The sequence below is a fragment of the Protopterus annectens genome, chromosome 10.part0 (assembly GCF_019279795.1).
Source record: "Protopterus annectens isolate FY-2018-M chromosome 10.part0, PAN1.0, whole genome shotgun sequence".
Classification (NCBI taxonomy): Eukaryota; Metazoa; Chordata; order Ceratodontiformes; family Protopteridae; genus Protopterus; species Protopterus annectens.
The window spans coordinates 965,097,164-965,122,185 of NC_056744.1; the positions used below are offsets into that span (position 1 = coordinate 965,097,164).

Below are 25,022 nucleotides of genomic sequence, written 5' to 3' on the forward strand. Positions count from 1 at the left end.
GCAGATGACTGCAAACTGGGCACCATAATTGACACTCCATCAGACACAGACGTCCTCCAGAGAGGTCTCATAGAAATGGATAACTGGTGCCAGAGCCATGGCCTTAAGCTAAATGCCAAAAAATGTATAGTCATACCCTTTGGGAAAAACAAGGTAACCCCTAATTACCACATAGGTGGTAATCCATTAAACATGGAAGAAGTTATCAGGGACCTGGGGACCCAAGTTGACAGTAACCTCTCTTTTGACACTCACATTGCCAAAGTGGTTAGGAAGACCTTCTACATTGCCCACCTGATCATGAAGGGATTCACATCCAGATCAGGAGAGGTCATTGTACCCCTGTACTCTTCACTTATCAGACCAATGATTGAGTACAACGCCCATTGAATGTACCTTACCCGACACCTGCAGCAGTTGGAAAGACCCCAAAAGTTCCTCACCAAAAGGATAAAGGGGCTCAAACATATGTCATACGATGCCCGACTGAAGAAACTCCATCTCTATTCAGTCGCATACCGTCTGCTCAGAGGTGATCTGTGCCTGACATACAAGGCCATGTCCAACCCGGAATTAATGGACATGCTCCACCTCAAAAAATCCAAAAACACCAGAGCCACGAGAGCAAGAGACTTAAACCTCAACACGGATATAAATAGGACGTGCTGGAGGGACAGATTCATCACCCAGAGACTCCCTACACTATGGAACAGAATCCCAGTCCATGTGAGGCAGAGCCCCTCACTGACTCTGTTCAAGAGAAATCTTGACGAGTGGATGGGAGATCGTAGGTTTACCCCGGGAATCATCTCTGTGTCACTGCTGGACAGAGTCATAGCAAACTAATGGGTATAGTATTCTCATCCTAAGGGGTGGTGAAAGCCACACACACTCTGGCTAGGCTTATAAATGCCCTAGGGCAGATAGCCTAGTATGAACCTATGATTAACCCCAAGTAAAGTTCAGCTGTCCTAGTAGGATTTTCTTGATATTTACTCAGTTGCCTGCTACAGCAAAAGCCATGGTTCGCAGAGAGCTTACAAAGCATCAATGGGATTGCATTGTTAAAAGGTATCAGTCAGGAGAAGGGTACAAAAAAATTTGGATATACCATGGAACTCGGTGAAGATAGTCATCAAAACGTGGAGAAAATATGGGACAGTAGTGACGTTGCAAAGAGCTGGACATCCCTCCAAACTTGATGAAAAGATAAGATGAAAACTGGTTAGGGAGGCTGCCAAGAGACCTACAACAACACTGAAGGAGCTGCAGGAATTTCTGACAAGTACTGGTTGTGTACTACATGTGAAAACAGTCTCCCATATTCTCCATATGCCTGGACTATGGGGTAGGGTTGCAAGACAGAAGCCTTTTCTTACACAGAAAAACATTCAGACCCAGCTAAAATTTGCAAAATAGTACATCAAGTCTCCCAAAAGCATGTGGGAAAATGTGTTACGGTCTGATGAAACCAAGGTTGAACTTGTTGGCCACAATTCCAAAAGGTACGTTTGGCAAAAAAACCAACACTTCGCACCATCAAAAGAACACCATCCCCAAGGTGAAAAATGGTGGTGGCAGTATCATGCTTTGGAGTTGCTTTTCTTCAGCTGGAACTGGGGCTTTAGTCAAGGTGCAGGGGAATTATGAACCGTTCCAAATACCAGTCATTTTGGCCCAAAACCTTCAGGTGTCTGCTAGAAAGCTGAAGATGAAGAGGAATTTCACCTTTCAACACGACAGTAACCCCAAGCATACATCCAGATCAACAAAAGAATGGCTTTACCAGAAAAAAAAAATTAGTTTTGGAATTGCCAAGCCAGAGCCCAGGCCTAAATCCAATAAAATATCTATAGGTTGACCTGAAGAGGGCTGTGCACAAGAGATGCCCTCGCAATCTGACAGATAATCTGATAGATTTGGTGCGCTTTTGCAAGGAAGGGTGGGCAAATATTGCCAAGTCAAGATGTGCCATGCTGATAGACTCCTACTCAAGAAGACTGAATGCTGTAATTAAATCAAAAGGTGCTTCAACAAAGTATTAGTTTAAGGGTCCGCACACTTATGCAACCAGCTTATCATACTTTTTTATATTTTTTCCCCTAACAGATTTGTTTTTCAATTGAATTATACAGGTTATAGGTCACATTAAAGGTGGGAAAAGTTTTGAAATTATTTATTGTGGTCTCATTTCTTATATCACAAAAACCTGGCATTTTAACAGGGGTGTGTACACTCTACCCTGTGTGTGTGTGTGTGTGTGTGTGTGTGTGTGTGTGTGTGTGTGTGTGTATATATATATATATATATATGTGTGTGTGTATGTGTATATGTATATGTATATATATATATATATATATATATATATGTATATATACATGTGTGTATATATATATATATATATATATATATATATATATATATATATAAAGCAGTCTTTGGTATTTATCCTGTGTAATTTGAGTCCCCCCCTCCCCACAAGCACCACCACCTTTTGTCTTTCTCTGGTCAGGTTAAAAAGAAAAATGTGATAGTTAATTTGAGTGACATAATGCGTCAGCAAATGAGAGACTGGGACTAAGCACGGTGTTCAGCTTGCAAATATGTAAGCTACGGTTCCAGTATTATTATCTAAAGTCCCCATTGCCACAGAGCAAAACTTTTTGAGCAAAACTTGAACCAGACTGCTGCTTTCCATGACAGAGGTGTTCCAAAGCATAGTTGCAACTCTGAGCTGTCAAGTAGTTTGAGACATATTTTTGAAAAGGTAGTTTCTTGGTAATGCCTGAAAGTGTATGGTAAAGTAACATTAATCTAGAAGGAAGCCCTGCAGTGACAAAATAGCTTATTAATGGTAGGTTGACTAGAAAATTGAATGCTTTAACCATGCCTTTTTACTTTCCAGATTCAGCAGTACACAAGATGGTCTGTCTTTTGTAGTGACTGTGTTACACTGAATACTGATTGAGGTCATGGTAGTAACAGTAATTTTGAACTGTATGAGTAATGGTCAGGATTATATCCGAATGAGCTTTACTAGCAGAAAAGTATGGGGGAGGGATCAGTATATGTGTTTTGCTCTGGTGTGTCCTGTGCTAGTTGTAGCTGAACTGGGCTGAAAATGGGAATGAAAAAACCCATTTGCATCTTTGATCAGGAAATAATAAAACAAGTTTGTATTTTGCATTGAAGTGTGTACTTTACCTTTGTATATGTTTTAACTTGATTTTTATATTCCTTTTGCAGGAAACTCTTAAGAAAACTCCTCTCTATGAATTCCATCGCAGTCAGGGAGGCAAAATGGTGGGATTTGCTGGCTGGAGTATGCCAGTCCAGTACAAAGACAGTCACATTATGTCGCACATGCACACACGAGAGCACTGTTCACTTTTTGATGTCTCGCACATGCTGCAGGTAATGCATATTACGTTGAAAGTTGTGCTATGCTAGTCTGTTTGATGCGGTAAGGTATGATAATGCAGTACTTTCTGTCACTCAGTTTTTATTTCCACGACTGTAAGACTAGACATATTACAAAGGCAAAAAAATTTGCACAATTTAGATAACATTGGTAAAATAGTAGATAAATGGATTCAACTTTTTTTCCTTATTTTTTTGCCACTGCAGTCTACCGATTTATCAGCACCTCCCAACCAGTTGAACCATTCGTTACCCAAGAGCGTGGTGAAATTCAACCAAAAGAAACCACCATTCATTTTGCTATCAGGGGATATTCAGCTTTTCCTTAATAACCCTAAGCCCCCAGCATACATTCTATGGGAAGTGATGCAGTGAGCTGACCATGGAGGCAGTCTCTCTCACTTCCATAAAGGATGTACCTCCCAGCAGCTCTGACCCCCTGAAAATATGAGCAGTGCTTTCCCCAGTCACTGTTAAGAGAAAGCACACCATCTCCTGTGCTGCTCTGTGTGAGTGTGTGTGAGAGTGTAACCCTCCCCAACCCCTGGGAGATGTAAGCTGGCTATGCCTCTTCACTTCTCCACCTCCTTGAATGGCTTCTGCAGTGCCAAGGCTTGTATTTAAACCCCAGTGGCCTGGGTCTCGCAGTGAGATCTACATCTCTTTGTGCATTAGAGACCAGATAAGAGTGCTGGGGTGTTTGAAAACTAAAAGAATCCCAAAGCACTTTTAAGGAATTATGTCATACTAAGATTTATGATCAGAGTTAAGAAATTCAAACAAATTAAATTTTTTTCTTCTAAAATGAGTGCATTCATTATTGTTTTTTTTTATATTCTCTGCTGATCACCAGCAAATCTCCTGTGAATTTCAGCCCATTTGTTCATTAACCTGGCCACTGATTCAGGTAAGAGCTGATTAGAGGAACATGTCAACCAATCTTGACGTAATCACTGTTTGTGCATCAGCTTTGGAGTATAAGCTTTATGTGGATGACCCCCATCCAGGCTGCAGCATTTCAAGGGGAGGGCTGCCATCACTGTTAGTCCTTTTCCTGCTTCAGGCCCCTACTGTTGCCACTTCTGCTCATGTGGCAGGAGACATTCTCTGGGACACCTTTCTTAGCACACATGGTGGAGGCATTTCTTTTGTTCTTTACTCCCACTCCTTGGTGGCTGACCTCAGCACCCTTTTCACTGCAGTGCTCTCTGGCTCTCATCCTTATGTATATGTAGGTTCTTGCCCACATGCTAACAGGGGCTGCCATCACTGACTAGATAAACCAAGCACGTGCTCCAAATCAGCACTGTAGCACTGGTGTCCGAAAGCCTTTACTTGCTAACAGTAAAGTACAGCCATTGACCAAACCCCCTTGTGCCCTATCTCGAGAATGGATAGGTATGCATTGTCTGCTCACTCCTGTACACTCCAATTTTTAAACAGAATCTCAGCAACATTTCTGCTGTGATTGTTAAAAATTGTCACGAATGCACTAGCAACATTTTTCTCCTTGGGTTCCAGCATATTTAAAATGTCATCAGACTGTAAATTAATATTGTAATCTAAGGGTATAGGGTTAATGCTGTAACTCCCTAAATAAGTATCCGATTCCCCTTGATGTAACAATGGTTTATAAATCCCCTTTTCTCTTTTAGTTACAACTTCTGTCATGACTTCCTTTAGTAAGTTGCAAGGGTACAATTTTTAACAATTGCAGTAGAAATGTTGCTGACATTCTATTTAAAAATTGGAGTGTATGCATTATGAATAAAGACACTAGGAATATTGTAGGTGATGCCCCTGTTATTGTATATAAAAAGGGCAGGACTATAAAAAACTGGCTATAACATGCACCATCTAAATCTCAGAGTGGCTCTTTGAAAAAATGTGGTATGTGCAATTACTGCACTTACTGAAGAGGGCTGCATCATCATCATCATCTTCTTTTGGCTGTTCCCGTTAGGAGTCACCACAGCGGATCACCTGTTTCCATTTCTTTCTGTCCTCTGCATCTTGCTGTGCCACACCAACCACCTGCATGTCCTCTCTTACCGCACCCATAAACCTTATCTTAGCCATTCCTCTTTTCCTGTTACCTGGTAGCTTCGTCCTTAGCATCTTCTTCCCAATATACTCAGCATCCCTTCTCAGCACATGTCCAAACCAACGTAATCTTGCCTCTCTGACTTTGTCTCCAAACCTTCCAACCTGGGCTGACCCTCTAATATACTTATTCCTAATCCTGTTCAACCTCATCACACCCAGTGCAAATCTTAACATCTTTAACTCTGCCACATCCAGCTCAAACTCCTACCTTTTTGTCAATGCCACTGTCTCCAACCCATATAACATAGCTGGTCTCACTACCCTCTTGTAGACCTTCCCTTTCACTCTTACAGGTATTCGTCTGTCACAAATAACTCCTGACACTCTTCTCCACCCACTCCATCCTGCCTGTACTCTCTTCTTCACCTCTCTTCCATACTCACCATTACTCTGAACTATTGACCCCAAGTATTTAAATGCATCCACCTTCACCACCTCTACTCCTTGCATCCTCATCATTCGTGTAGCCTCCCTCTCATTCACACACATATAGTCTGTCTTAGTCCTGCTGACCTTCATTCCTCTTCTCTCTAGAGCTTATCTCCATCTCTCCAGGGTCTCCTCCACCTGTTCCCTACTCTCACTACAGATCACAATGTCATCTGCAAACATCATAGTCCACGGGGACTCCTGTCTGATCTCATCTGTCAACCTGTCCATCACCGTTGCAAATAAGAAAGGGCTCAGAGCTGATCCTTGATGTAACCCCACCTCCACCTTAAATGCATCCGTCACTCCCACTGCAGACCTCACCGCTGTGACACTACCCTCATACATATTCTGTACCACTCTTACATACTTCTCTGACACTCTTGACTTCCTCATACAATACCACAACTACTCTCTAGGCACCCTGTCGTATGCTTTCTCTGAGTCTACAAAAACAAAATGCAACTCCTTCTGACATTCTCTGTACTTCTCCATCAACACTCTCAGAGAAAACATCGCATCTGTAGTGCTCTTTCCCGGCATGAAACTATACTACTGATCACTAATCATCACGTCCCTTCTTAACCTAGCTTCCACTACTGTTTCCCATAACTTCATGCTGTGACTAATCAGTTTACTCCCTCTGTAGTTACTACGGCTGTGCATATCACCCTTATTCTTAAAAATCGGTACCAAGACACTTTTTCTCCATTCCTCAGGCATCCTCTCACTTTCTAAGATTTCATTAAACAATCTGGTTAAAAACTCCACTGCTGTTTCACCTAAACACCTCCATGCTTCCACAGGTATGTCATCTGGGCCAACAGCCTTTCCATTCTTCATTCTCTTCATAGCTATCCTTACTTCCTTCTTGCTAATCCATTGTACTTCATGATTCACTATCCCCACATCATTCAACCTTCTCTCCCTCTCATTCTCTTCATTCATCAACCCCTCAAAGTACTCTTTCCATCACCTCAACACAGTGTCCTCGCTTGTGAGTATGTTTCCCTCATTATCCTTTATCATCTTTACCCGCTGCACATCTTTCCTAGCTCGGCCCTTCTGTCTAGCCAAGGTCCTTTTCTCCTTCCTTAGTGTCCAACCTTTCATACAACTCTTCATACGCCTTATCCTTAGCCTTCGCCACCTCTCATCTCCTTATACTCATGTCTACTTCATCTCTCTGACAATCCCACTTCTTCTTTGCCAACCTCTTTGCCTGTATACTCTCCTGTACTTCCTCATTCCACCACCATGTCTCCTTGTCATCCTTCCTCTGTCCCGATGTGATACCAAGCACCTTTCTAGCCGTCTCCTTTACTAGCTCTGCTGTAGTTACCCAGCTATTTGGTAACTCTTCACTGCCACCTAGTGCCTGTCTTAACTCATCCCTGAACTCCACCTCACAATTACCCTTTTTCAATTTCCACCATTTGATCCTTGGTGCTGCCCTCACACTCCTCCTCCTCTTCTTATTTAGTATAAATAACACCACTATAAAAATGAAGAACAGATGTACATGTAATTCAGAGAAGGTCGTTTACTGCACAATATGCTCTTGTTTTTATGTGGGGAAAACGGAGAGAAAATTAAAGAATAAGATCTACGAACATATAAGTGACATAAAGAACAAAAAGGAGACCAATTCCCTGGCCAGGCATAACATGGAATTCTCAGATCATATGTTTAAATTTATGTTAATGGAAGTAATCACGCCAGAAACAAGGGGAGCCCCTTCGGCTCTGATTTTAGAAAAGCAAGAAGCCCTTTGGCAAGTAAAGCTGAATGCTTTGCAATGGCCAGGCCTAAATGATTCATTTTCAATTGCATGCTTCTTAAAATTAAAAGCATTAGAAAGATGATTTTAAATGTCCTTGTATAATTGGTGTATTTTAATTATATTTTTGTCTTAGATGTTCATATTATATATATATATATATATATATATATATATATATATATATATATATATATATATATATATATATATATAATGTGTGTGTGTGTATTTTTTTTTATACTTATGATGTGCCTATTTATTAAATATGTAAATAAAGGGGAAGGAGGGGCCTGTGTTTTATGACCTTGTGACCATTTTTACTATTTAAACTTGATCTACAGTGGGAATTGCTTTATTCTGATGAAGTTCCTGATTGTGCAGAGATGAAAGCTTTGTGGATCCGTTTCTTAATAAATATTCTTCATGGATTACCTACTGTGGTTCATTTTCCTTTACAATGTGTTCTCAGCTCTGTGTTTGTGCCTTTTTTTCTCTACATTTTGGTAGATATTTTCACATACCATATAGGTGACACATCCCTCCAATCGTACATTGTTATGAGGGATCTAGGTTCACTTGTTGATAATTCCTTATCATTAGACCATCATGTCTCTAACTATGCAGAAAACCTTCTGTCTCATCTAATTTCCAAAAGTATTTGATTAGATCCAAAGAACTCGTGATTTCCCGTTACTCGTATGTCATCAGACCTGTTATTAAATATAATGCACCTTTTGGCATGTGTTTTTCTAAACATTTTACTCCGTGTTGAGACCTCAGAGATTCATAACTGAAAAGGCCACTGGCCTCAAAGATCTTAATTTTCAGGGCATACTGTCAATCCTTTCTCTGTACCTAGTCTCTTATAGACTCCTCCATGGAGATCTGTGTCTAGTCTTTCATGCTGTAAAAGATGCAACCGTCTTTGACCTCGTATTCCTTCTCAGAGCAAATGGCACCTCAAATATGCAGTTAAAGGAATTAAACCTTTCTCAATAGGTAAATAAGATACACTGCAGTGATAGATTTTATATCACAATGCAGCCCTCACCTCTGGAACAAACTTCTAGCTCGTGTCGAGCAGAGTAGCACCTTTGTCACCCTCATGATAATTGGATGAGCAGCCTTAAATTCTCCAGTGGACTGTCTTGTACTTGCCTGTAAACTGTTTAGGGTTGGGGGTAGGGAAAGTGGCAGTGACCCCTCTATCACCTTTCTTATGTGTACCAACCCTGCAGTTGGCCCTCATCTCCAGCTTTTCACAGTACCTTATGAAGGATCCTTTTCCTTAGAATATCTGAAGGTATTGAAGATATCAGAAAAACAAATCATTTGCATTGATTTTCATGCATTGTAGGTTTGTGTTTTTTTTTTTTATCTTCCATAATTGTGATATTTATTTTTTGATATTATGTGCATTGATATTTATCAGCATCAGTTTTAATGGATGTAATAATTTCTGGATTTAACAAGTGCATGTTGGATGTAAGATAGCAATTGATTTTTAGTAATTAATTGCCATTGCATTTATTGTTTCAGAACTGCCTGACATGTTCAGCACTATCTGTGGTGGAAGAATGTGAGGTTTACAGCACTGGTGTAGTAGTGACAGCCCTTAAGCCACGATTCCTCTGCTGTAGTAATATGAGAGGATTTAATGTATAGTTTCATTTGTTTTTCTTTTTAGCATGTTTTTTGATGGTACACAATTCTATTTAAGTACAGTTTCATCGTAACTCAAGTTCTTATATTGTATATGTTTGTATTTTTGATGTGCTGTGGCATCTTGTAGCCTAGGTCTTATTAAGAGTCCATTATGGATTAGACTACTTAATCGGCAAATATGAATACTGATGTATATGTGTAGTCTTTTTTGTAAAAGTCATGTAACCTTGTAATGCATTGTTAAACTTGTTAGTTTCCCTTGCACTGGTATACTTCTGACATCTTCCTGAGAATCAGGAACTTGTAAGTTATCGTTTTTATAGTTGGTTAATTGCTTCTGTACCTCAACACTGTGAAATTTAGTGAGAGTGAGCATGAAGAAAGCCTGCTGCAGTGCTTCCCACTGTTTTGTAGTAGTGATCCTTCTGTCTTCGTGCAAGAATAGAGTGGGTGGGGGTAGCTCGCACTCCTTTCATGTGGAATAGATGAATTAGTGGTATTCTACATCAACATGTGCAGTGCTGGCAGCCTGTGGTTATCAAACCTACATTGTCTAGTGGTACGGATGTATACATTTCCGGTCATAACAGCATAGTGATGCTGTCTTTGCCGCCATTCTTTTTTTAATCAATTATTGATGATGAGGCTGAGTATTGCCCTTTTTATCATAGGAAATCCTTCAGGAATGAAACTTGGACTCTTACGGAAAGTTAGTCTCGGTGATCCAACAGTGACCTACCTGCCTACAGGTGCCCCCTCCCCCTTTTTTCTCTCCTCCTGTCTTCAAAATCTTTCTTGCTGGCTTCTTGGTACAGTGTCCGAAGGCTGCATGCCTACCCTTAAGAATTAATTTATTATTCCTATCCACAGAGTCGCTCAGGTCTCCTAAGTAGAGTCAGCCTTTTGTCCTCCTTCATCTTGAACCCTTTGTTTTACTTATTGATCAAGATTAATGCACAATTCCATCCCTTTCTGCACATATTGATATAATGGAATGTCCATCTCATGCCAGAATTTGAAAAATCAAACTTTCTTGCTCTCTTTTCCTCTTCCCTCTGTCTCTCCCTCTTTTCTGAATCTTTCCTTTGACTTTAAACTGAGGAACCTGAGGTTCTTCCTTCAGGAACTGGTAGGGATAATCAGCAGTACTTGTCTACTTAATCTATTTATATGAATCTTGTGTTTGATTTAGTCCACAGAATAGTGAAATATACGTCAGAATGGACTGGAAGCAGTTGCCATTCTTCTGAGAATTGTGTTGATGACTTCCTGAACAGTAAAGTATAGCATCTTTTTTATCCCTCCGTTTAAGAATCCGTCCTTAGAAATGCTGCTTACAATCTAGAAACACTCAGGCCTTTTGCCACTCTTTACTCTAGAAAATCTGTCATGATTTTGTACCTGGTAATAGAGGAAAATGTGGAAGCTGAAACATTTATTTCTGTTCCTCAGCCCAAATCTGGATCTGGTTTATTTCGGTCTTCCTTTGACACAACAAGGAATGTTACTTTTTGCACAGATGTGTTGAGGTTGCAGCTACGGTAGTAGTCTGGTCCCTTACTGTTTTTTTTTTTAAGGATTTTTTGATTTTTATCTTGCTGCAGAACAGCAGACAGAGGCCGTCAGATTTTTCTCACAGCTTCCAAAGAGAGTTTACATGTGGCGAGGAGCAAGTTTGATGAAGCTGAAGTTAGAGCATAATCTACATGATCTGTTTATTCAGTGTGGCCTGGTTTGTTTCTCCATGGGGTTCTTAGTCATTGGGGTTTTATCCTCCTTTGGAGATTGTGTGTTTTATGTTTGTTGCACAGCCTTTCTGTGGAAGGGAGGTTTTTTTTTTTTATTTTTGTGCAGCTCCGGTTTTATGATAGCAGAGATTTGGAACAGGCAGTATTGCTGATACCAACACAAAACCATCAGCAGTCAGGCCTATCTTCCATCTCCTGCCCAACCACTAAATTGCCAGAGTAGAAGTGTGGCACGCTGGCTTCCTCAGCAGTTTGTTTTGTGGGACAGCTAAGAGCTGTGATAATAGTGTCACATGGCAGCTTGGGAGAGCTTTAATTTTTAACAGTGGGTATAGGTCTAGAAAAGATTACTTAATTTAATCTGAAATACTAGTTAAAAACTGTTTGAAAACACATTCCATAGAAAGAGCTTTCTCTAGGGGCATATCCATTCCCCCACCCTCTGTACCCCTTAAAAGTAATAGATCTGAGGTGGTTGTCCATAAAGAAAATATTTTCTGAGACCCTTTTGAATATCTGAGGACTATAATTGTGATCCAGTGAAGTGCAGAACTGCAAGGGAGATGCACATTAAATCCTGGGTTTTGGAAGTAGTGGGGCTGGGGGACAAAGCCATATGCAGAAGCATTTGAAAAGTATTAATAAGTTTAGCAGTTTACTGTCCTTCTGTTTAAATAGCAGTTTATTATTAAAAAGTGTCAGGGCTGACACTAGTGGTCTTGCAGTTATTATAGGGATGCATTCTGTCTTCCCAGAGTGACATGGAGTGTTATCGTGCATTTGTTAAAACGTGCATGTCAACAAGAAATTCTCATGCGTATTCGATACCATAAGGTTTAGATACTTCTTTTGAGACCTGACTTGTATCCCCAGAATTGTTGGCACAAGTGTTAATCTTGAGTTTGTACAGTGAAGGAAGACATAAGTTTCAGTCTCCTCTTTTCCTAGTCTCCAGAAAGACCAGGTGTTTTAAGACCAGTTGTATGTCCAGGTGCCTACGACCTTCATGCCAGTGTCCAAGTCACCCTTTGTTGTTGTTTTGTCAGAATTAAAAGTCAAAGTTGAAGTAAACTTTATTGTCATTCATAATCACACAAGTGCAAAAACTGAATGAAATTCTGCATCTCCAGACTCAAATGTGCAGATATCACTTAGACTTAGTATGACAAGGCATTAGTACATATATAACTACTTATTATATCCCATAGTGTTCTAGATAGATAATCGTAATATTGTACGTAAATTAAACTCACTTTAGCGATGTTCTTCGTGTTTCACTGTTGCAGTCATTACAATTGGGTTTTCCTGCTGGCAGGCTACCCTCAGGCAGCGTGAATTCCAAAGTCTAGGTCCGGCGTCGGTTGCTGTCGCCTCCTCCCTGACGTCAGTGCGCCAGGGGTATAAAAGATGCAGCCGATGCCATTTTCTTCAGTCTTTCTTGCCGTGCGGTGCCCGAAGCAAAAGCAGTTCGCAAGTGCCAGTCGGCCGGCTCCTGAGTTTTTCAAATTCGAATTTCAGATCCGAAGTTTCAGATCTGAAGTCTTCATTAAAGCGAAGTACCCCATTGGGGAAACTTTTTTCTTGCTCCAGACCGATGTCAGAAAAAGTTAATAATTGTATTTCTTGTGGGAAGCAAATACCTCATAAGGATTTTCATTCTTACAGTATTCCTTGCCTAGGCCCTGACCATAACGTTGCTAGTTGTCGGTTTTGTGCTAGATTTAATCAACGCACTATTAAGCGTTGGTACGATTTTGCATTCCATTACTTTAGCAGAAGGTTTAATTACATAATGCCATCGGAACAGCCGACTACTGGAGTTTATAAGAAAAAGAAAAGGACAGGCATCCGAGATCCAAAACCGACGACGAGGCTTTTGCTAGGCCTGTCGCCGGTTCGCTGGTTCTCAGAGAGGTGCTTTTGCAGTCCCTGACGCCCGCTACCTCAGAGCCACAGGCCGGTTCCGACTCCCACGTGGAGCCGACGAGGCCACTGGAAACTCAAGGTATTGGACACACTGATACTATTCCTTCAGATGGGTCCGGAGCCGCTGAGCAGGCATCGGCTTATGAGGGTGTTTTCAGGCCTACACAGTTATATGTGAAACCTACTTCAGCTTCAAAGGAAAAAGACTAAAGCAGCTCTAAAGACAAAGAAACAAGTACAGCATTCTCCTGGACAGGCCTCCATGCCTAAAAAACAGATGCTTAAAATAGCCGAAGACCTTATTACTTTGATCAGGGGTTCCCATCCCCCTCCTGAGAAGAGGCCTAGGCAAGAGTTAGAATACGAATCTTCAGACCAGGTTTCTATTTCCTCTGATTCCTCCTCTGAACAGGAATATTCTCTTCCTCTCTATAAGGATTCTGATGCTGAAGAATCTATCCCTTCAGCCTCCCCTCCTGAGGATTATTCTTTTGGGGAGACACTGCATACTATGAGGGAGCATTTTCACTGGGAGAGCCAAGATTATTCAGAATCCAAGAAAAGGCTCAGAGACTTCCTCTTGTTGCCTCAGCACAGGCCCCTTGCTATCCCACCTGTTTTAGACATTGTAGATGATGTATTTTCAGAGTCCAGTCTATCTCCAGACTTTTTACCACCAGCTCCTGTTAAGCCAGACAGATACTATAGGGTTCCTGATTCACATAAATTTCTTTATAAATACCCTGCTGCTGACCCAGATCACATAAATTTCTTTATAAAAACCCTGCTGCTGACCCAGAAACCATATCTTAGGGTCCCAATGGGGTCAAGGCTTCTGCTGCAAAAAACAAACCCTATCCCCTCTAATAGGGATTCTAGGGCCCTAGACAGATGGGGTAAACAGATTTATACTTCTGCAACCTTGGCTGTAAGAGGCTTAAATTGCCAATTTCATATGCTTAAAGATCAGCAATATCTTATGTCATTGCTTAAACAGAAAATGTCAACAAATTCAGAATGTGCAGACAACAAGAAAATGCAGGATTTATTGCATGCAGCTGAACAAGTTGGAAAGCATACTTTGCAATGTGGTTTTGATTCTCTAGAGGCCTCCTGCAGGGCCGCTGTTACAGGTTCTGTCATTAGGAGGCATGCTTGGTTAAAAGAACAGAATCTGCCTGATCATGTTAAAGCAAAACTATTAGATGCTCCATTACAGCATGATACTTTGTTTGGTGTTGAAGCAGAAGAGGTGTTGAAGAAAATGGAGGACAAAGCTAAATCTATGCAAACAGTCAAGGATTTCTTGCAGGTACAGCCTCCCAGGTTTAGCAGGAACTGGCCCGCAAAGAATTGGTCCTTTCCAGTGTCCGATAGGCCACAAAGAGGCAGATACAGATGCCCCAGAGGCAGATCACAGCCCCAAGGCTCATACAGGCCTAAACAATGGGGTGCTTCTACCTCCAAGAGTGGAGAGGAAATTCACAGCCATACAGGAAACAGTCTCAATGACTTCCCCCTTCCAGCACCAAGCACTTATCTTTTGGCAGCCTCTTTGGGGGGAAAACTAGCACTTTTTTCACAAAGTTGGCACATGATCACCCAGGACAAATGGGTTCTAAATATAGTATCACAAGGCTACAGGTTCCACTTTCACACCCTGCCAAGGCCAAACGGTAGGCCAGACCTGCCACGCAATCAATGGGCAGAGGCACAAAAACAAGTTTCATCCCTCATGGACATGAGGGCCATTCAACAAGCACCACATCAAGAGCAGGGACAAGGATTCTATTCAAGACTGTTCTTTGTACCCAGAAAGGACAAAGCCTGGAGACCAATACTGGACCTATCAATTCTAAACACATACCTGGATATTCCAAAATTCAAAATGTTGACTCTACAGCAGCTTCTGCCCATGTTGGGCAAGAAGGCTTGGCTTGTGACTTTAGATCTAAAAGAGGCATACCTGCATGTCCCAATCAGACAAACATGCAGAAGATACCTCAGATTCAAAGCTGGCTCAATGCACTACCAATTCTCTGCACTGCCCTTTGGCTTATCTACTGCACCCAGGGTCTTCATAAAGTGCCTGACTCAAGTAATTGCATACTGTAGACAAAGAGGAATACAAATATATCCTTACTTAGATGACTGCCTCATTCAAGCAGAGAACAAGGACATTCTACTACAGCAAATGGCGTTTGTAAAGAGATTACTACCATGTCTAGGGTACACAGTCAACGAACAGGAATCAAACATAGTACCCTCTCAAGAGATAATATTCCTGGGTGCAAGCTTAAATACAACTTCCCAGATGGCTTATCTCATGCCAGACAAAAGAAGACAACTGGCTGCCTATTTCAAACTGTTAGCAACAAAGGCCCAGTTATCTGCAAGAAATATTCTGCAGGCTTTGGGCTTCATGGCATCCTGCATTCTACTAATTCCATATGCAAGACTGCATATGAGGAAACTTCAGTGGTACCTAAAAAGTGTTTGGACTCGACATTGCCACAATAGTTACTCTCATTCCCTGCCTACAACAGGAGTTTCGATGGTGGGCGAAGGCCTGTCACCAGAACAAGGGACAGCCATTCACTCTACCCCCAGCCACACAGACATTAACAACGGATGCATCGGATTATGCCTGGGGAGCCCACATGGCAGGAAGATGTATTCAAGGCACATTGTCCGCAAACCAAATGCATCTGCATATCAATCAAAAAGAGATGCTAGCTGTTCAAAATGCCCTGGCAGCCTTCAAGGACCTACTTCATCCGGGACAACTACTGATAAAGACGGACAATACCACTGTCATGTGGTACATAAACAAGCAAGGGAGGCACTCATTCTTACCCCCTTTGCAGACTAGCCATTACTTTGTGGGACACAGCATTGACTTACCAAGTACATCTGTAGGCACAATTCCTGCCAGGAAAGATAAATACTCTGGCAGATGAACTAAGCAGAAACCTCATGGATCCCCGCAAGTGGAAATTGGATCCACAAGTCTTCAGCATTGTAACAAGGAAATGGGGATGCCCGGACATAGATCTATTTGCCTCACCTCACAACTACCAACTAAAGAGATTCTGCACAAGAACTTGTCACAGACAAGCATGGAAAGTGGATGCCCTATCTTTCAGCTGGAAAAACTTAACAGTATATGCCTTTCCTCTTCTGCCTCTCCTCCCCAAGGTACTCCTAAAGGTCAGACAGGAGAAGCCGAAAATGATACTGATTGCCCCAGACTGGCCATGCCAGTACTGGTATCCAATCCTAAGGAACTTGTCTCAATGCCCAGCCTGGACCTTACCTCAAGTGTCTCATCTACTGTCCCATTAGAACAATCAGATCCTGCACAGCCAACTCAAGACCTTAAATCTGGCAGCATGGAGGATAATGTAGTCATACAAAACACACCTCTCACTAAAGTGGTGATGGATGGAATGCTATGCTGGAAAATGGAAGAGATTCTGTGCTTGGAACCAGGCACAAGGAATTGACACAGCTGCACCAAATATTCCTCAGATTTTGCAATACTTGACTGAGATGCTGGACAAAGGCCTATCTTTCTCCTCTATAAAAATTCATGCCTCTGCCATTTCGGTTCATTACAATGCAGAGCCACCAATCTTTTTGCATCCGATGTTCTTCATCTCACATTGCTGCAGTCCTTACACTTGGGTAGTCCGCTGTCCTCGGTCGCCCCGGTATCGAAAGTATTGGCATTCGGTCAAGGTCGCTTAAGACTGACTGACAGACGCCAGGTAGGGTGACAAAATGACATGACCGACGCCATATCCTCAGCCTTTTGGTCGATTTGGCAGCGTTGCAGCAGAAAAAGGCGCGTTCTGGGCGTCCGAAATTTTTCAATTCGAGTTTCAGACCGAACAAAGTGTAACAAGTTGCGCTGGGGAATATTTTAGTTTTTTTCCTCAGTGGTTTTACGGATGTCAGAAAAAAAAATATAACTTTTTTGTGGTGGGAAACAGATACCCTAGAGACTATCATACTTTGTGTATATTCCTTGGGGCCTTAGCACGACACGTTTAAGGGGCCGGTTGAGTGCTAAATATGCCGTCGGATAATCCGGCGTAGGTTAGATTGTGCCAGGTTGGTTCTCGAAGCGGCTTAATAAGTGATTCACGGTGCGTGCGCTCCGCGGTCAAGAAAATAAAACAAGTGAGGTAAAAAGAAAGTTAAGCGCTTCTTAGGAACTCGAGCCGGAGACTTCGGAGGCGGGGTTGTTAGAGGCGCCAGTGGAATCGCTTGCTGAATTCCCTTCTCAAGGTTGGAGTACCAGGGGTCTTCCCTAGGGGCTTCTCAGGGCCTCTGTATCAGGCCTCTAGGCTGGTGGTTACTCCAGTTCTGGTACCTTCCTCTTTGGTGGGCCAGGCAGCCTCTCAGGATCTTCTGTTTGTTGGTGATCTAGGCAGGCATGGCAAGAGCTTATGCTGCAGCATTAGAGGTTCTTTTGGATCTGTAATTTCTTTTATTGGATTATGGAACTCCTCAGAAGAGGGAGTTTTAGTTGGGAGTGAGGTTTTTTTGACAGGCTTCGATGTTTCTTGCAGGAGTATTGAGTGAGGGCAGGCAGGAGAGGCTTGATTCTATCTCTTCTGAAGAAGATCTGCAGTTCTTCTCCTTTACTCCTCATTCTTTTCTCCATTCCTCTGCTTCTTCATGAGAGGAGGTTGGGAAGGTCAGACTCTCTGATTCCAGGAAGGAAACATTTTATTTTGGCTATAGAACCTGTCCTGGATGGCCATACCACCACCTTTGCTTGTTCCCTTATTGGAGGTTTTGCCTTTGGCTTTGTTAAATCCTAGCTGCTTACTTAATGCTATGTTTGACCAAATATGCCCTGATAAAGTTAACTAGGTTATAAAGAACTGAGGGCTGGAGACCTAAGGGTGTACAGAGACCTAAGGTAAAAAATCCGGTTCCTCAAGAAACCTAGCCAGAATAAAGAGATAGAGAGTTAAGAAAAGTGGGTAAAGGATCCAGATAAGAAGGCCATTTTTTCTCCAGTTTTACACAAGGGCTAAACTTCTCCAGTTTATCTTCTTGATCCAATTGAACCTTAAGTCTTTCATGTTGAAAGTCTAAGGTAGATGCTAATGAAGAAATTGAAGTTTAAGTCTCTGTCTGGGTTGGTAAGCATCTGAAACAATGTTGGTGAGATGCTGTACATGTAAATTGCTGGGGAATTGGCTGCTCCCTGGTGTGGTTTTGATGCTGTACAGGGCCTCGGCTAGGGGCTGGACCATGCTGTCAGTTAAGACAAGTGATTTGTACTAGAGGATTACAGTGTATGTTGTCTACAGGAACTGTATGTGGTGTATGTGTTGATGTGATGGAAGACAGTCTAAGGTGGACCTGAAGGGCTGTGAAATGTTTTCAGTTCAGCCTCCGTCAGAAGTGAAGAACGGAAGGTTGGGCTGGGTGGGCGTACCCTTCTTGATTGGCTATCTCAGTGGGTAGGGGCAGAGTGAGATCAAGATACAGCAGCTCCTTCAGACCTTCAACAGTAGAACAGGAGTTCACCTGCACAGGCAGGGGCAGGTCCTTTCGTAGGCCTCCTGTATGACCTACCTTTTCAACTATGAGATCCTTCTTGCCTGGCCTTTGGGCTGAAGCACTTTCTGGCACAAGGATGGCACTGAGTTTGATAATAGCAGGAACGGGGTATGAGTGGATATACCACGCAAGGTTACAGAGATTTATATTCCATACTTTGCCTCCTTTCAATTTGGATACCCGGACGTTCAAAGGCCTTAAAGACGCCTCCTCACAAACAAATTTTAACAAATTTCTCTTCTCTCATCAATACAACGACACAAGTTGCCAGTCCCTCCCCTAAAGTGGATTCTGATAGTTTCAAAACAAACCAAAGAAGGGGGGAAGTGGAGACCGGAGACCAATTTTTACTTATCTCAACACTCCCTTGGACATTCCAAGTTCAAAATCAGGGCGTTACAACAGCAACACTTTTCTGGGCAGATCCAAGATGACTCTCATGGTGGATGGAGATGAAGGAGCTCTTCTGGGCAGGCTAAGTTGCAGAAATCAGTGACTGCATGCTGGGGACTTCTCATCATTATCAGTTCTTATTTGCCCTTTTGCTTATCTACTTGTTGGCTCCAGGCTCGGGGTTCTGGCTCAGAGAATACTTTCTTCAGGCTTTTTAAGATGAATACCTCCTTATTTGGATTGTTGCCTGATTTGGCCCAGAATTTCATTTATTTCTTCATCATTTAGTATAGATGATAGCAGTGCTAAGAGAATAGAGGTATGGATAGTCTGTGACCCTCCAGAAGTATACCCTCTCAGATGACATGCTTCAGCATCCCAGATGGCCTTTACTGTCGGAGGAATATAACAGAATCCCACCCCGGACAAACAAAGAATCTTTCTCTTCTTACTTCATCGTGTCTCATCAGTCCCAAAAAGCCTGAAGGTTGACAAACCTTCCCTTCCTGTGGCATGGCATTCTGTATTCTCTCATTTGTTGATGCTAAACTGCAGGACAGGAATGCACTCAAAATGGACAAAAATGTGGACACAGCATGGACACAGTCATCCAGATAATATTCCAGATAATAGGACAAGGGTATCTGTAATTTTATGGTGGGCTCAGGAATCCTGGATAAACAAAGTCACCTCTCTGTGACCTTCTAGGCAAAGATAATTCTGCACAGTCAAAAGGAAGCCATTGCTTGGGAGTGAATCAAAGACACGGGTGGGCCAGAGACTCAACATCTAGAACAACCCTTGAAGGATCCAGACAGTGAAGGAGAGCATATCAGTATAGAAAGGATATACACTTTTCAGTGACCAGTGTGAGGACCTAAACACACAACTTTCATGTGGTGTGGTCAATGCTAAGGCAACTTCATTCTTATCTTACATTCTTATCACTCTATGCGGACACAAGACTGCTCTCTGCTTACAAGCTAAATCTTCAGGGCAAGGTTTCTGCCGGGTTTCAAAACAGCACAGATGTGTTTAGATGACGAATTATGGATCCCACGCAGTGAAAACGATCTTTCTGGAATCCTCATGTTGAGGAAATTTTCAGTGTTATGCTTCAGATCTGTTCGCCAGATTAAACTAGCAGATAAACTACCAGCTGTGAAGTTTTGCTGGTCCCATCCACAATGGAAAGTTTTGATGCTTCTTCTTTTGAGCACCTGTGTATGCTCTTGTATCTTCTTCCTCTCCTCTCCAGCCAAAGAGTACTCTAAGGGGTTTTCAACCACAAGCCATTTTAATAGCTCTCTTGCTCGCTCAGGCAGCGTGGCACTGGTACCCATTACTGAGCCTAGTCCTCTCTCCTGCCTCATGGCCTTTGATTCCAGACCTGTCACAAGCTAGGACTCAGAGAACTTGTCATACTCAACTTCAAACTTCCTCAGCCTCCCCAGTGCTGTATTCTGTTTGAAACCTTGGAGGGTCTCAGCCCTTCAGCAAGTTTTTTTTGGAGGCCAGAGGGAGCCAGAAGGCCTAGTACAAAGGAGAGTAATATGATAAATGGAAGAGATTTTTTTGTTTAAAGAGGCAGCAATTTTGATGTTTCTGTTTAATTTCTAAGTTAAGCTGGATATCTTGTTGAGTTACTGGACAAAGGCTTGTCCTTGTGTTCTCATAAGGTTTTTGCAATAAGGTTCATGCTGCAGCAATTTTGTTCATGGATATATTTGTGACTTGTTTTGTTTTCCTACCCTTTGTGAGAACATTCTTAGAGGGAGTCCCTTATCTACTCCCCATTCCAATGATACTTGGAGAAGGCTCATCACAACTGTGTTGAAGCTGCTGTACTGCTGAGTTTGCCTTAAGCTATTGCTATCATGGAAGACTGCTTTTTTGAGACTGCTTAATACTCTTACAGGTGAATTAAGGGTTGAGCCTTTCTTAATGTTCCAAGCTAATTCTGTATTTTCGCATCATATAGGAATTTCTTGAGCCTTTAATTCTTTCTTTATGCCTTTCTTTTTCCAGAGTGGCACCTTTTTATGAATTTCCCTTTTTACTTTTTTATGCAACCCCAAAAAAAAGGGAAATTCATTTGGATACACTTTGGCTATTGCGAGTTTATTGTCCATTTAATAAAGGTTCAAGGTTTCATCAACACTTATTTTTAGTATTTGCTTTTTGTTCTCTACTATTTCAAGTCAAAAAAAACTATAAACAAACTATTTTATTTTTGTATGGCTTTGGAGTGACTTCTTATCATGGTAAAATTCCAGCTGGGATTAGCTGCCATTTACTAGTTTTCCTGCTTTGGCTACAGCTTTGAAGGCTTTGGCAACTAAAGACTGCTGGTGCATGGATTGAGTTTTGTATTGGATTTCTCACTTCACTTACCACCACCCAGATTTTTTTAAAATCAGGCTGGTTTGCCACACAATTTTGCACTTTTACAGGCAGCTCATCTCTTTATTCCTAAGCTGCTTTGCTTACCTACCTTTTGGGATTCTTTGCTTGTTTGGACTGTTCCAATGTTAGAGCAAGAATTACCACCTCCTTTTGCCTGTCTATATTGGCCACCAAATTAGTCCACTGCATCCAATTACCTTCCCTCCTTTAGGAGGCGGTCCCTTTGTCCCCTGTGGTTTTTCTGTGATGTTGTTGTGGATAGGAATATGATTAGTAATATGATATATGCAAAGTGGTTGGTGGTTTGTGTAAGTCTGGGTTTTTTTGTTTTCTGATCCTTGTGATATTCTTCCTGTTCTGATGGCAGGGATATAGCGATTTGGATGCGACGACGCCGGTTCAGTCCTGATGTCAGTGACCCCTGCCTTGACGGCATCAGCCTTTGAGCTGATATTCCAGACTGAGGTGATATTTGCGGACTAAGGGACACAGGGACTGCTTGAATCCTACATCCTGACATCTGGGGCAATGGTAGGGTTATTAAGGCAGTACCTCAGAGGGGCCAAAAATGTAAGGCCTCCAAGGAGATCACCAATACCAGCATGGGACCTCAATTATGTTTTGGAAAAACTCACCCTGCCTCCTTTTGAGCCAGCCACTACAGCTGATATAAAGTTTTTATCTTGGAAAACAGCTCTGCTCCTAGCAATAACTTCTGCAAGATGAGTCTCAGAGCTGCAGGCAATCATGGCTGTGGAACCTTTTATCCAGACAGGGTTTCTCTGAGGACAAACCCAACTTTTATGCCTAAGGTAGTGTCCAGTGTGGCCCTTAACCAAACTATTCATCTGCCTAGCTTTTATTCAAACCCACAGAATAAGGGGGAGAGAATTCTGCATTCTTTGGACATACATAGACAGCTACACTTCTATTTGAACAGAACTAAGGCTTTCAGAAAGACAGAGCAATTACTAGTGGCATTTGCTGCAGGATCACAAGGAAAGGCTATCTCAAAGCAGACTATTTCAAAGTGGATAGGCCACTGCATTCGTTTCTGCTATTTACAACATGGCAAGCCAGTACCTAAGGGCATAAGGCCACAGTCAGCCAGAGCAGCAGCCACTTCAGCAGCCTTTCTCAGGGGTGTACCAACCAAAGACATTTTAGAGGCTGCTACTTGGAGTTCAGTGCACACTTTCACAAAGCACCATCACTTACCATTCTACTCTAAATCCTGGGCAGGCTTTGCCACTGCAGTTCTGCAGGGCCTAATAGCCGCTCATAATGCTGTTTAGCTCCAGCCTCCCAACCTTAACTTTGGGATTTGACCCAGTTGTAATGACTGCAACAGTGAAACACGAAGAACATAGTACAGTTGTGTACACTTACCATAAATGTAAATGTTCGAGTGTATTCACTGTTGCAGTCCAGGTTACCCACCTGCCATCCCCCATTTCTTTGCTGGATCTTATCTGTACTTCTCTAATTCTATACAACCTATGTGGTGTATTTGCTTGTAGATGAAGGAAAAATATATACTTTGGTGCACGCATGTTTTATTGACATATTTTTAGCCAACCCTTTTGGGGGCACCTAACATCTGGGGCAAGAAAAACTGAAAAAAATGGTGTCTGCTGCATCTTTTATACCCCGGGCGCACTGACGTCAGGGAGGAGGCGACAGCAACCGACGACGGACCTAGACTTTGGAATTCAGGCCGACTTAGGGTAGCCTGCCAGCAGGATAACCCAATTGTAATGACTGCAACAGTGAATACACTCGAACATCTACATTTATGGTAAGTGTACACAACTGTACTTTTCTTATACAGTGATCTAGTATCATTATCGCAAGTATATAAATTTATCTTCCCTGTAACCTGTTGTGGGTCTTACCTTGACTGCAGTCCTTGTGTATTTCCACGAATTGGAAGAAATTGATACTGGCTTATGTAGGGATTGCAATCTTACGCTCAGTTTGTGATTTTATCCCAAAAAAAAAATTTTATATATATATATATGCATATATGTAATGCACACACATACACATATGAAATCGCTATATACATCTGTTTTTTCTTTGTGAAAAGTAGATTTGTATATTGTACTACCATTGCTGCATGCTTTTAGATACTGTGTTAGGAACTTGCATTTGAACTTCTACTGCATTATTTTATGTACTTTAAACATACTAATTGTCATATGTACAAATGTAAAATCATTGTAATCTTCCTTTGAGCTTTGAAAATGGGCTTCTGGCCCAGTCGGACACTACCCAAGTTATCAAATGAAAACAAATAAAAAATAATAAATGTGCATATCTTTCTGTTTATAGCCCCTGATCATCATTCTCACTGCTACAGAAGCCTTAGCCTATATGGGTTGTATCCTGCCCAGGGTACAATGTGGCCAACTTCATAAACCTGAGGCTCCCTCCAGTAGATCACTTTGCTGATTGAGAAGCCCCTTGAAGAGCAATCAGCAGTCAAAATGTAGACAGTTTCAGTTCCTTTTTGCTCCCTCGAGATGAAGTAGCTTAATTTCTGGCAGATAAGCCTCCATAGGGAGCCCTTCTACACAGAATTTCTTGCCCTTTTAAGTGTGTCTGTGTATGTATGTATATGTATATATATATATATATATATATATATATATATATATATATATATATATATATATAAAATTAATACACACACAAACACACACGGTATATGTCACATGATCGAGTTTTCAGCATCTCGAAATTCATATGGTCGAGACCACGATAGTTTCCGAAAACTAGAGCATCAGAAAAGAAAACACAAAAATCTGCTTTTTTATGGTTTTTGCAGGGGTGCAAGACCCCTCCCTGCACCTCCCCATGTGCATAACCCTGCAAGTTATATATATACCAAATCCGAAATTGCAGTAGTGAGGAAAAGGGTAAATTTCCTGATCTGCACCATATCGCAATCTCCATTCAAAAGCTTTGTGTTTTCAAAAACTTGCTCTTATGGTCGCGACCATATGAATTTCAGTTTTCTGAAAATCCGATCGCCTGATAAGTACCCGTATGTATATGTATGTGTAAAACATACACCAATAGGATATTTGTCAGTAAAGAGCATAGGCTGTGAAATTTAGAATTTTTAACTCTGGGATGGGTCGTTTATTAAATATATTGTTTAAGTATTCTGACATATGATTGGATGAGTGAAAATCTCTTATTATTGCCTGCATACTTATTTCTAGCTTGCTATTAGTAGTTATGTATATAAATTACTGCTATTGGTTATTTATTTAGATCTGAAGGACTGTTCAAGTCCGAAAGCGCTTATCTGTTTTTATTTTAATGTTGATATTAATGGACTTTATCCTCGACTTATTGGATACACAGAGTATTTCTTCTGTTTTGTAAACGTTTCTCAGAATTGTCATTCTGTGGTGGTCCGTAATATATTTTGTTCGTTATGTATAAAACATACACATATATGTACGTACACACACACATATACTGTGTTTTATTTGCTGACTAAAAGCAGCATTTCCCTTTTAAGAAAACTAATATAATATCAGAAGTTTTCT

The 25,022-nt window shown here is 41.6% G+C and overlaps 1 protein-coding gene across 1 annotated transcript in view; it reads left to right on the forward strand.

The window, feature by feature from the left end:
* The window catches only part of AMT (aminomethyltransferase), a 525,939-nt gene that overhangs the window by 59,072 nt on the left and 441,845 nt on the right, over positions 1-25,022 (forward strand). The window contains exon 2 of the mRNA XM_044085737.1: positions 3,247-3,414. Coding sequence (XP_043941672.1) covers positions 3,247-3,414 — 168 coding nt within the window. The remainder of the gene's footprint in view (positions 1-3,246; positions 3,415-25,022) is intronic.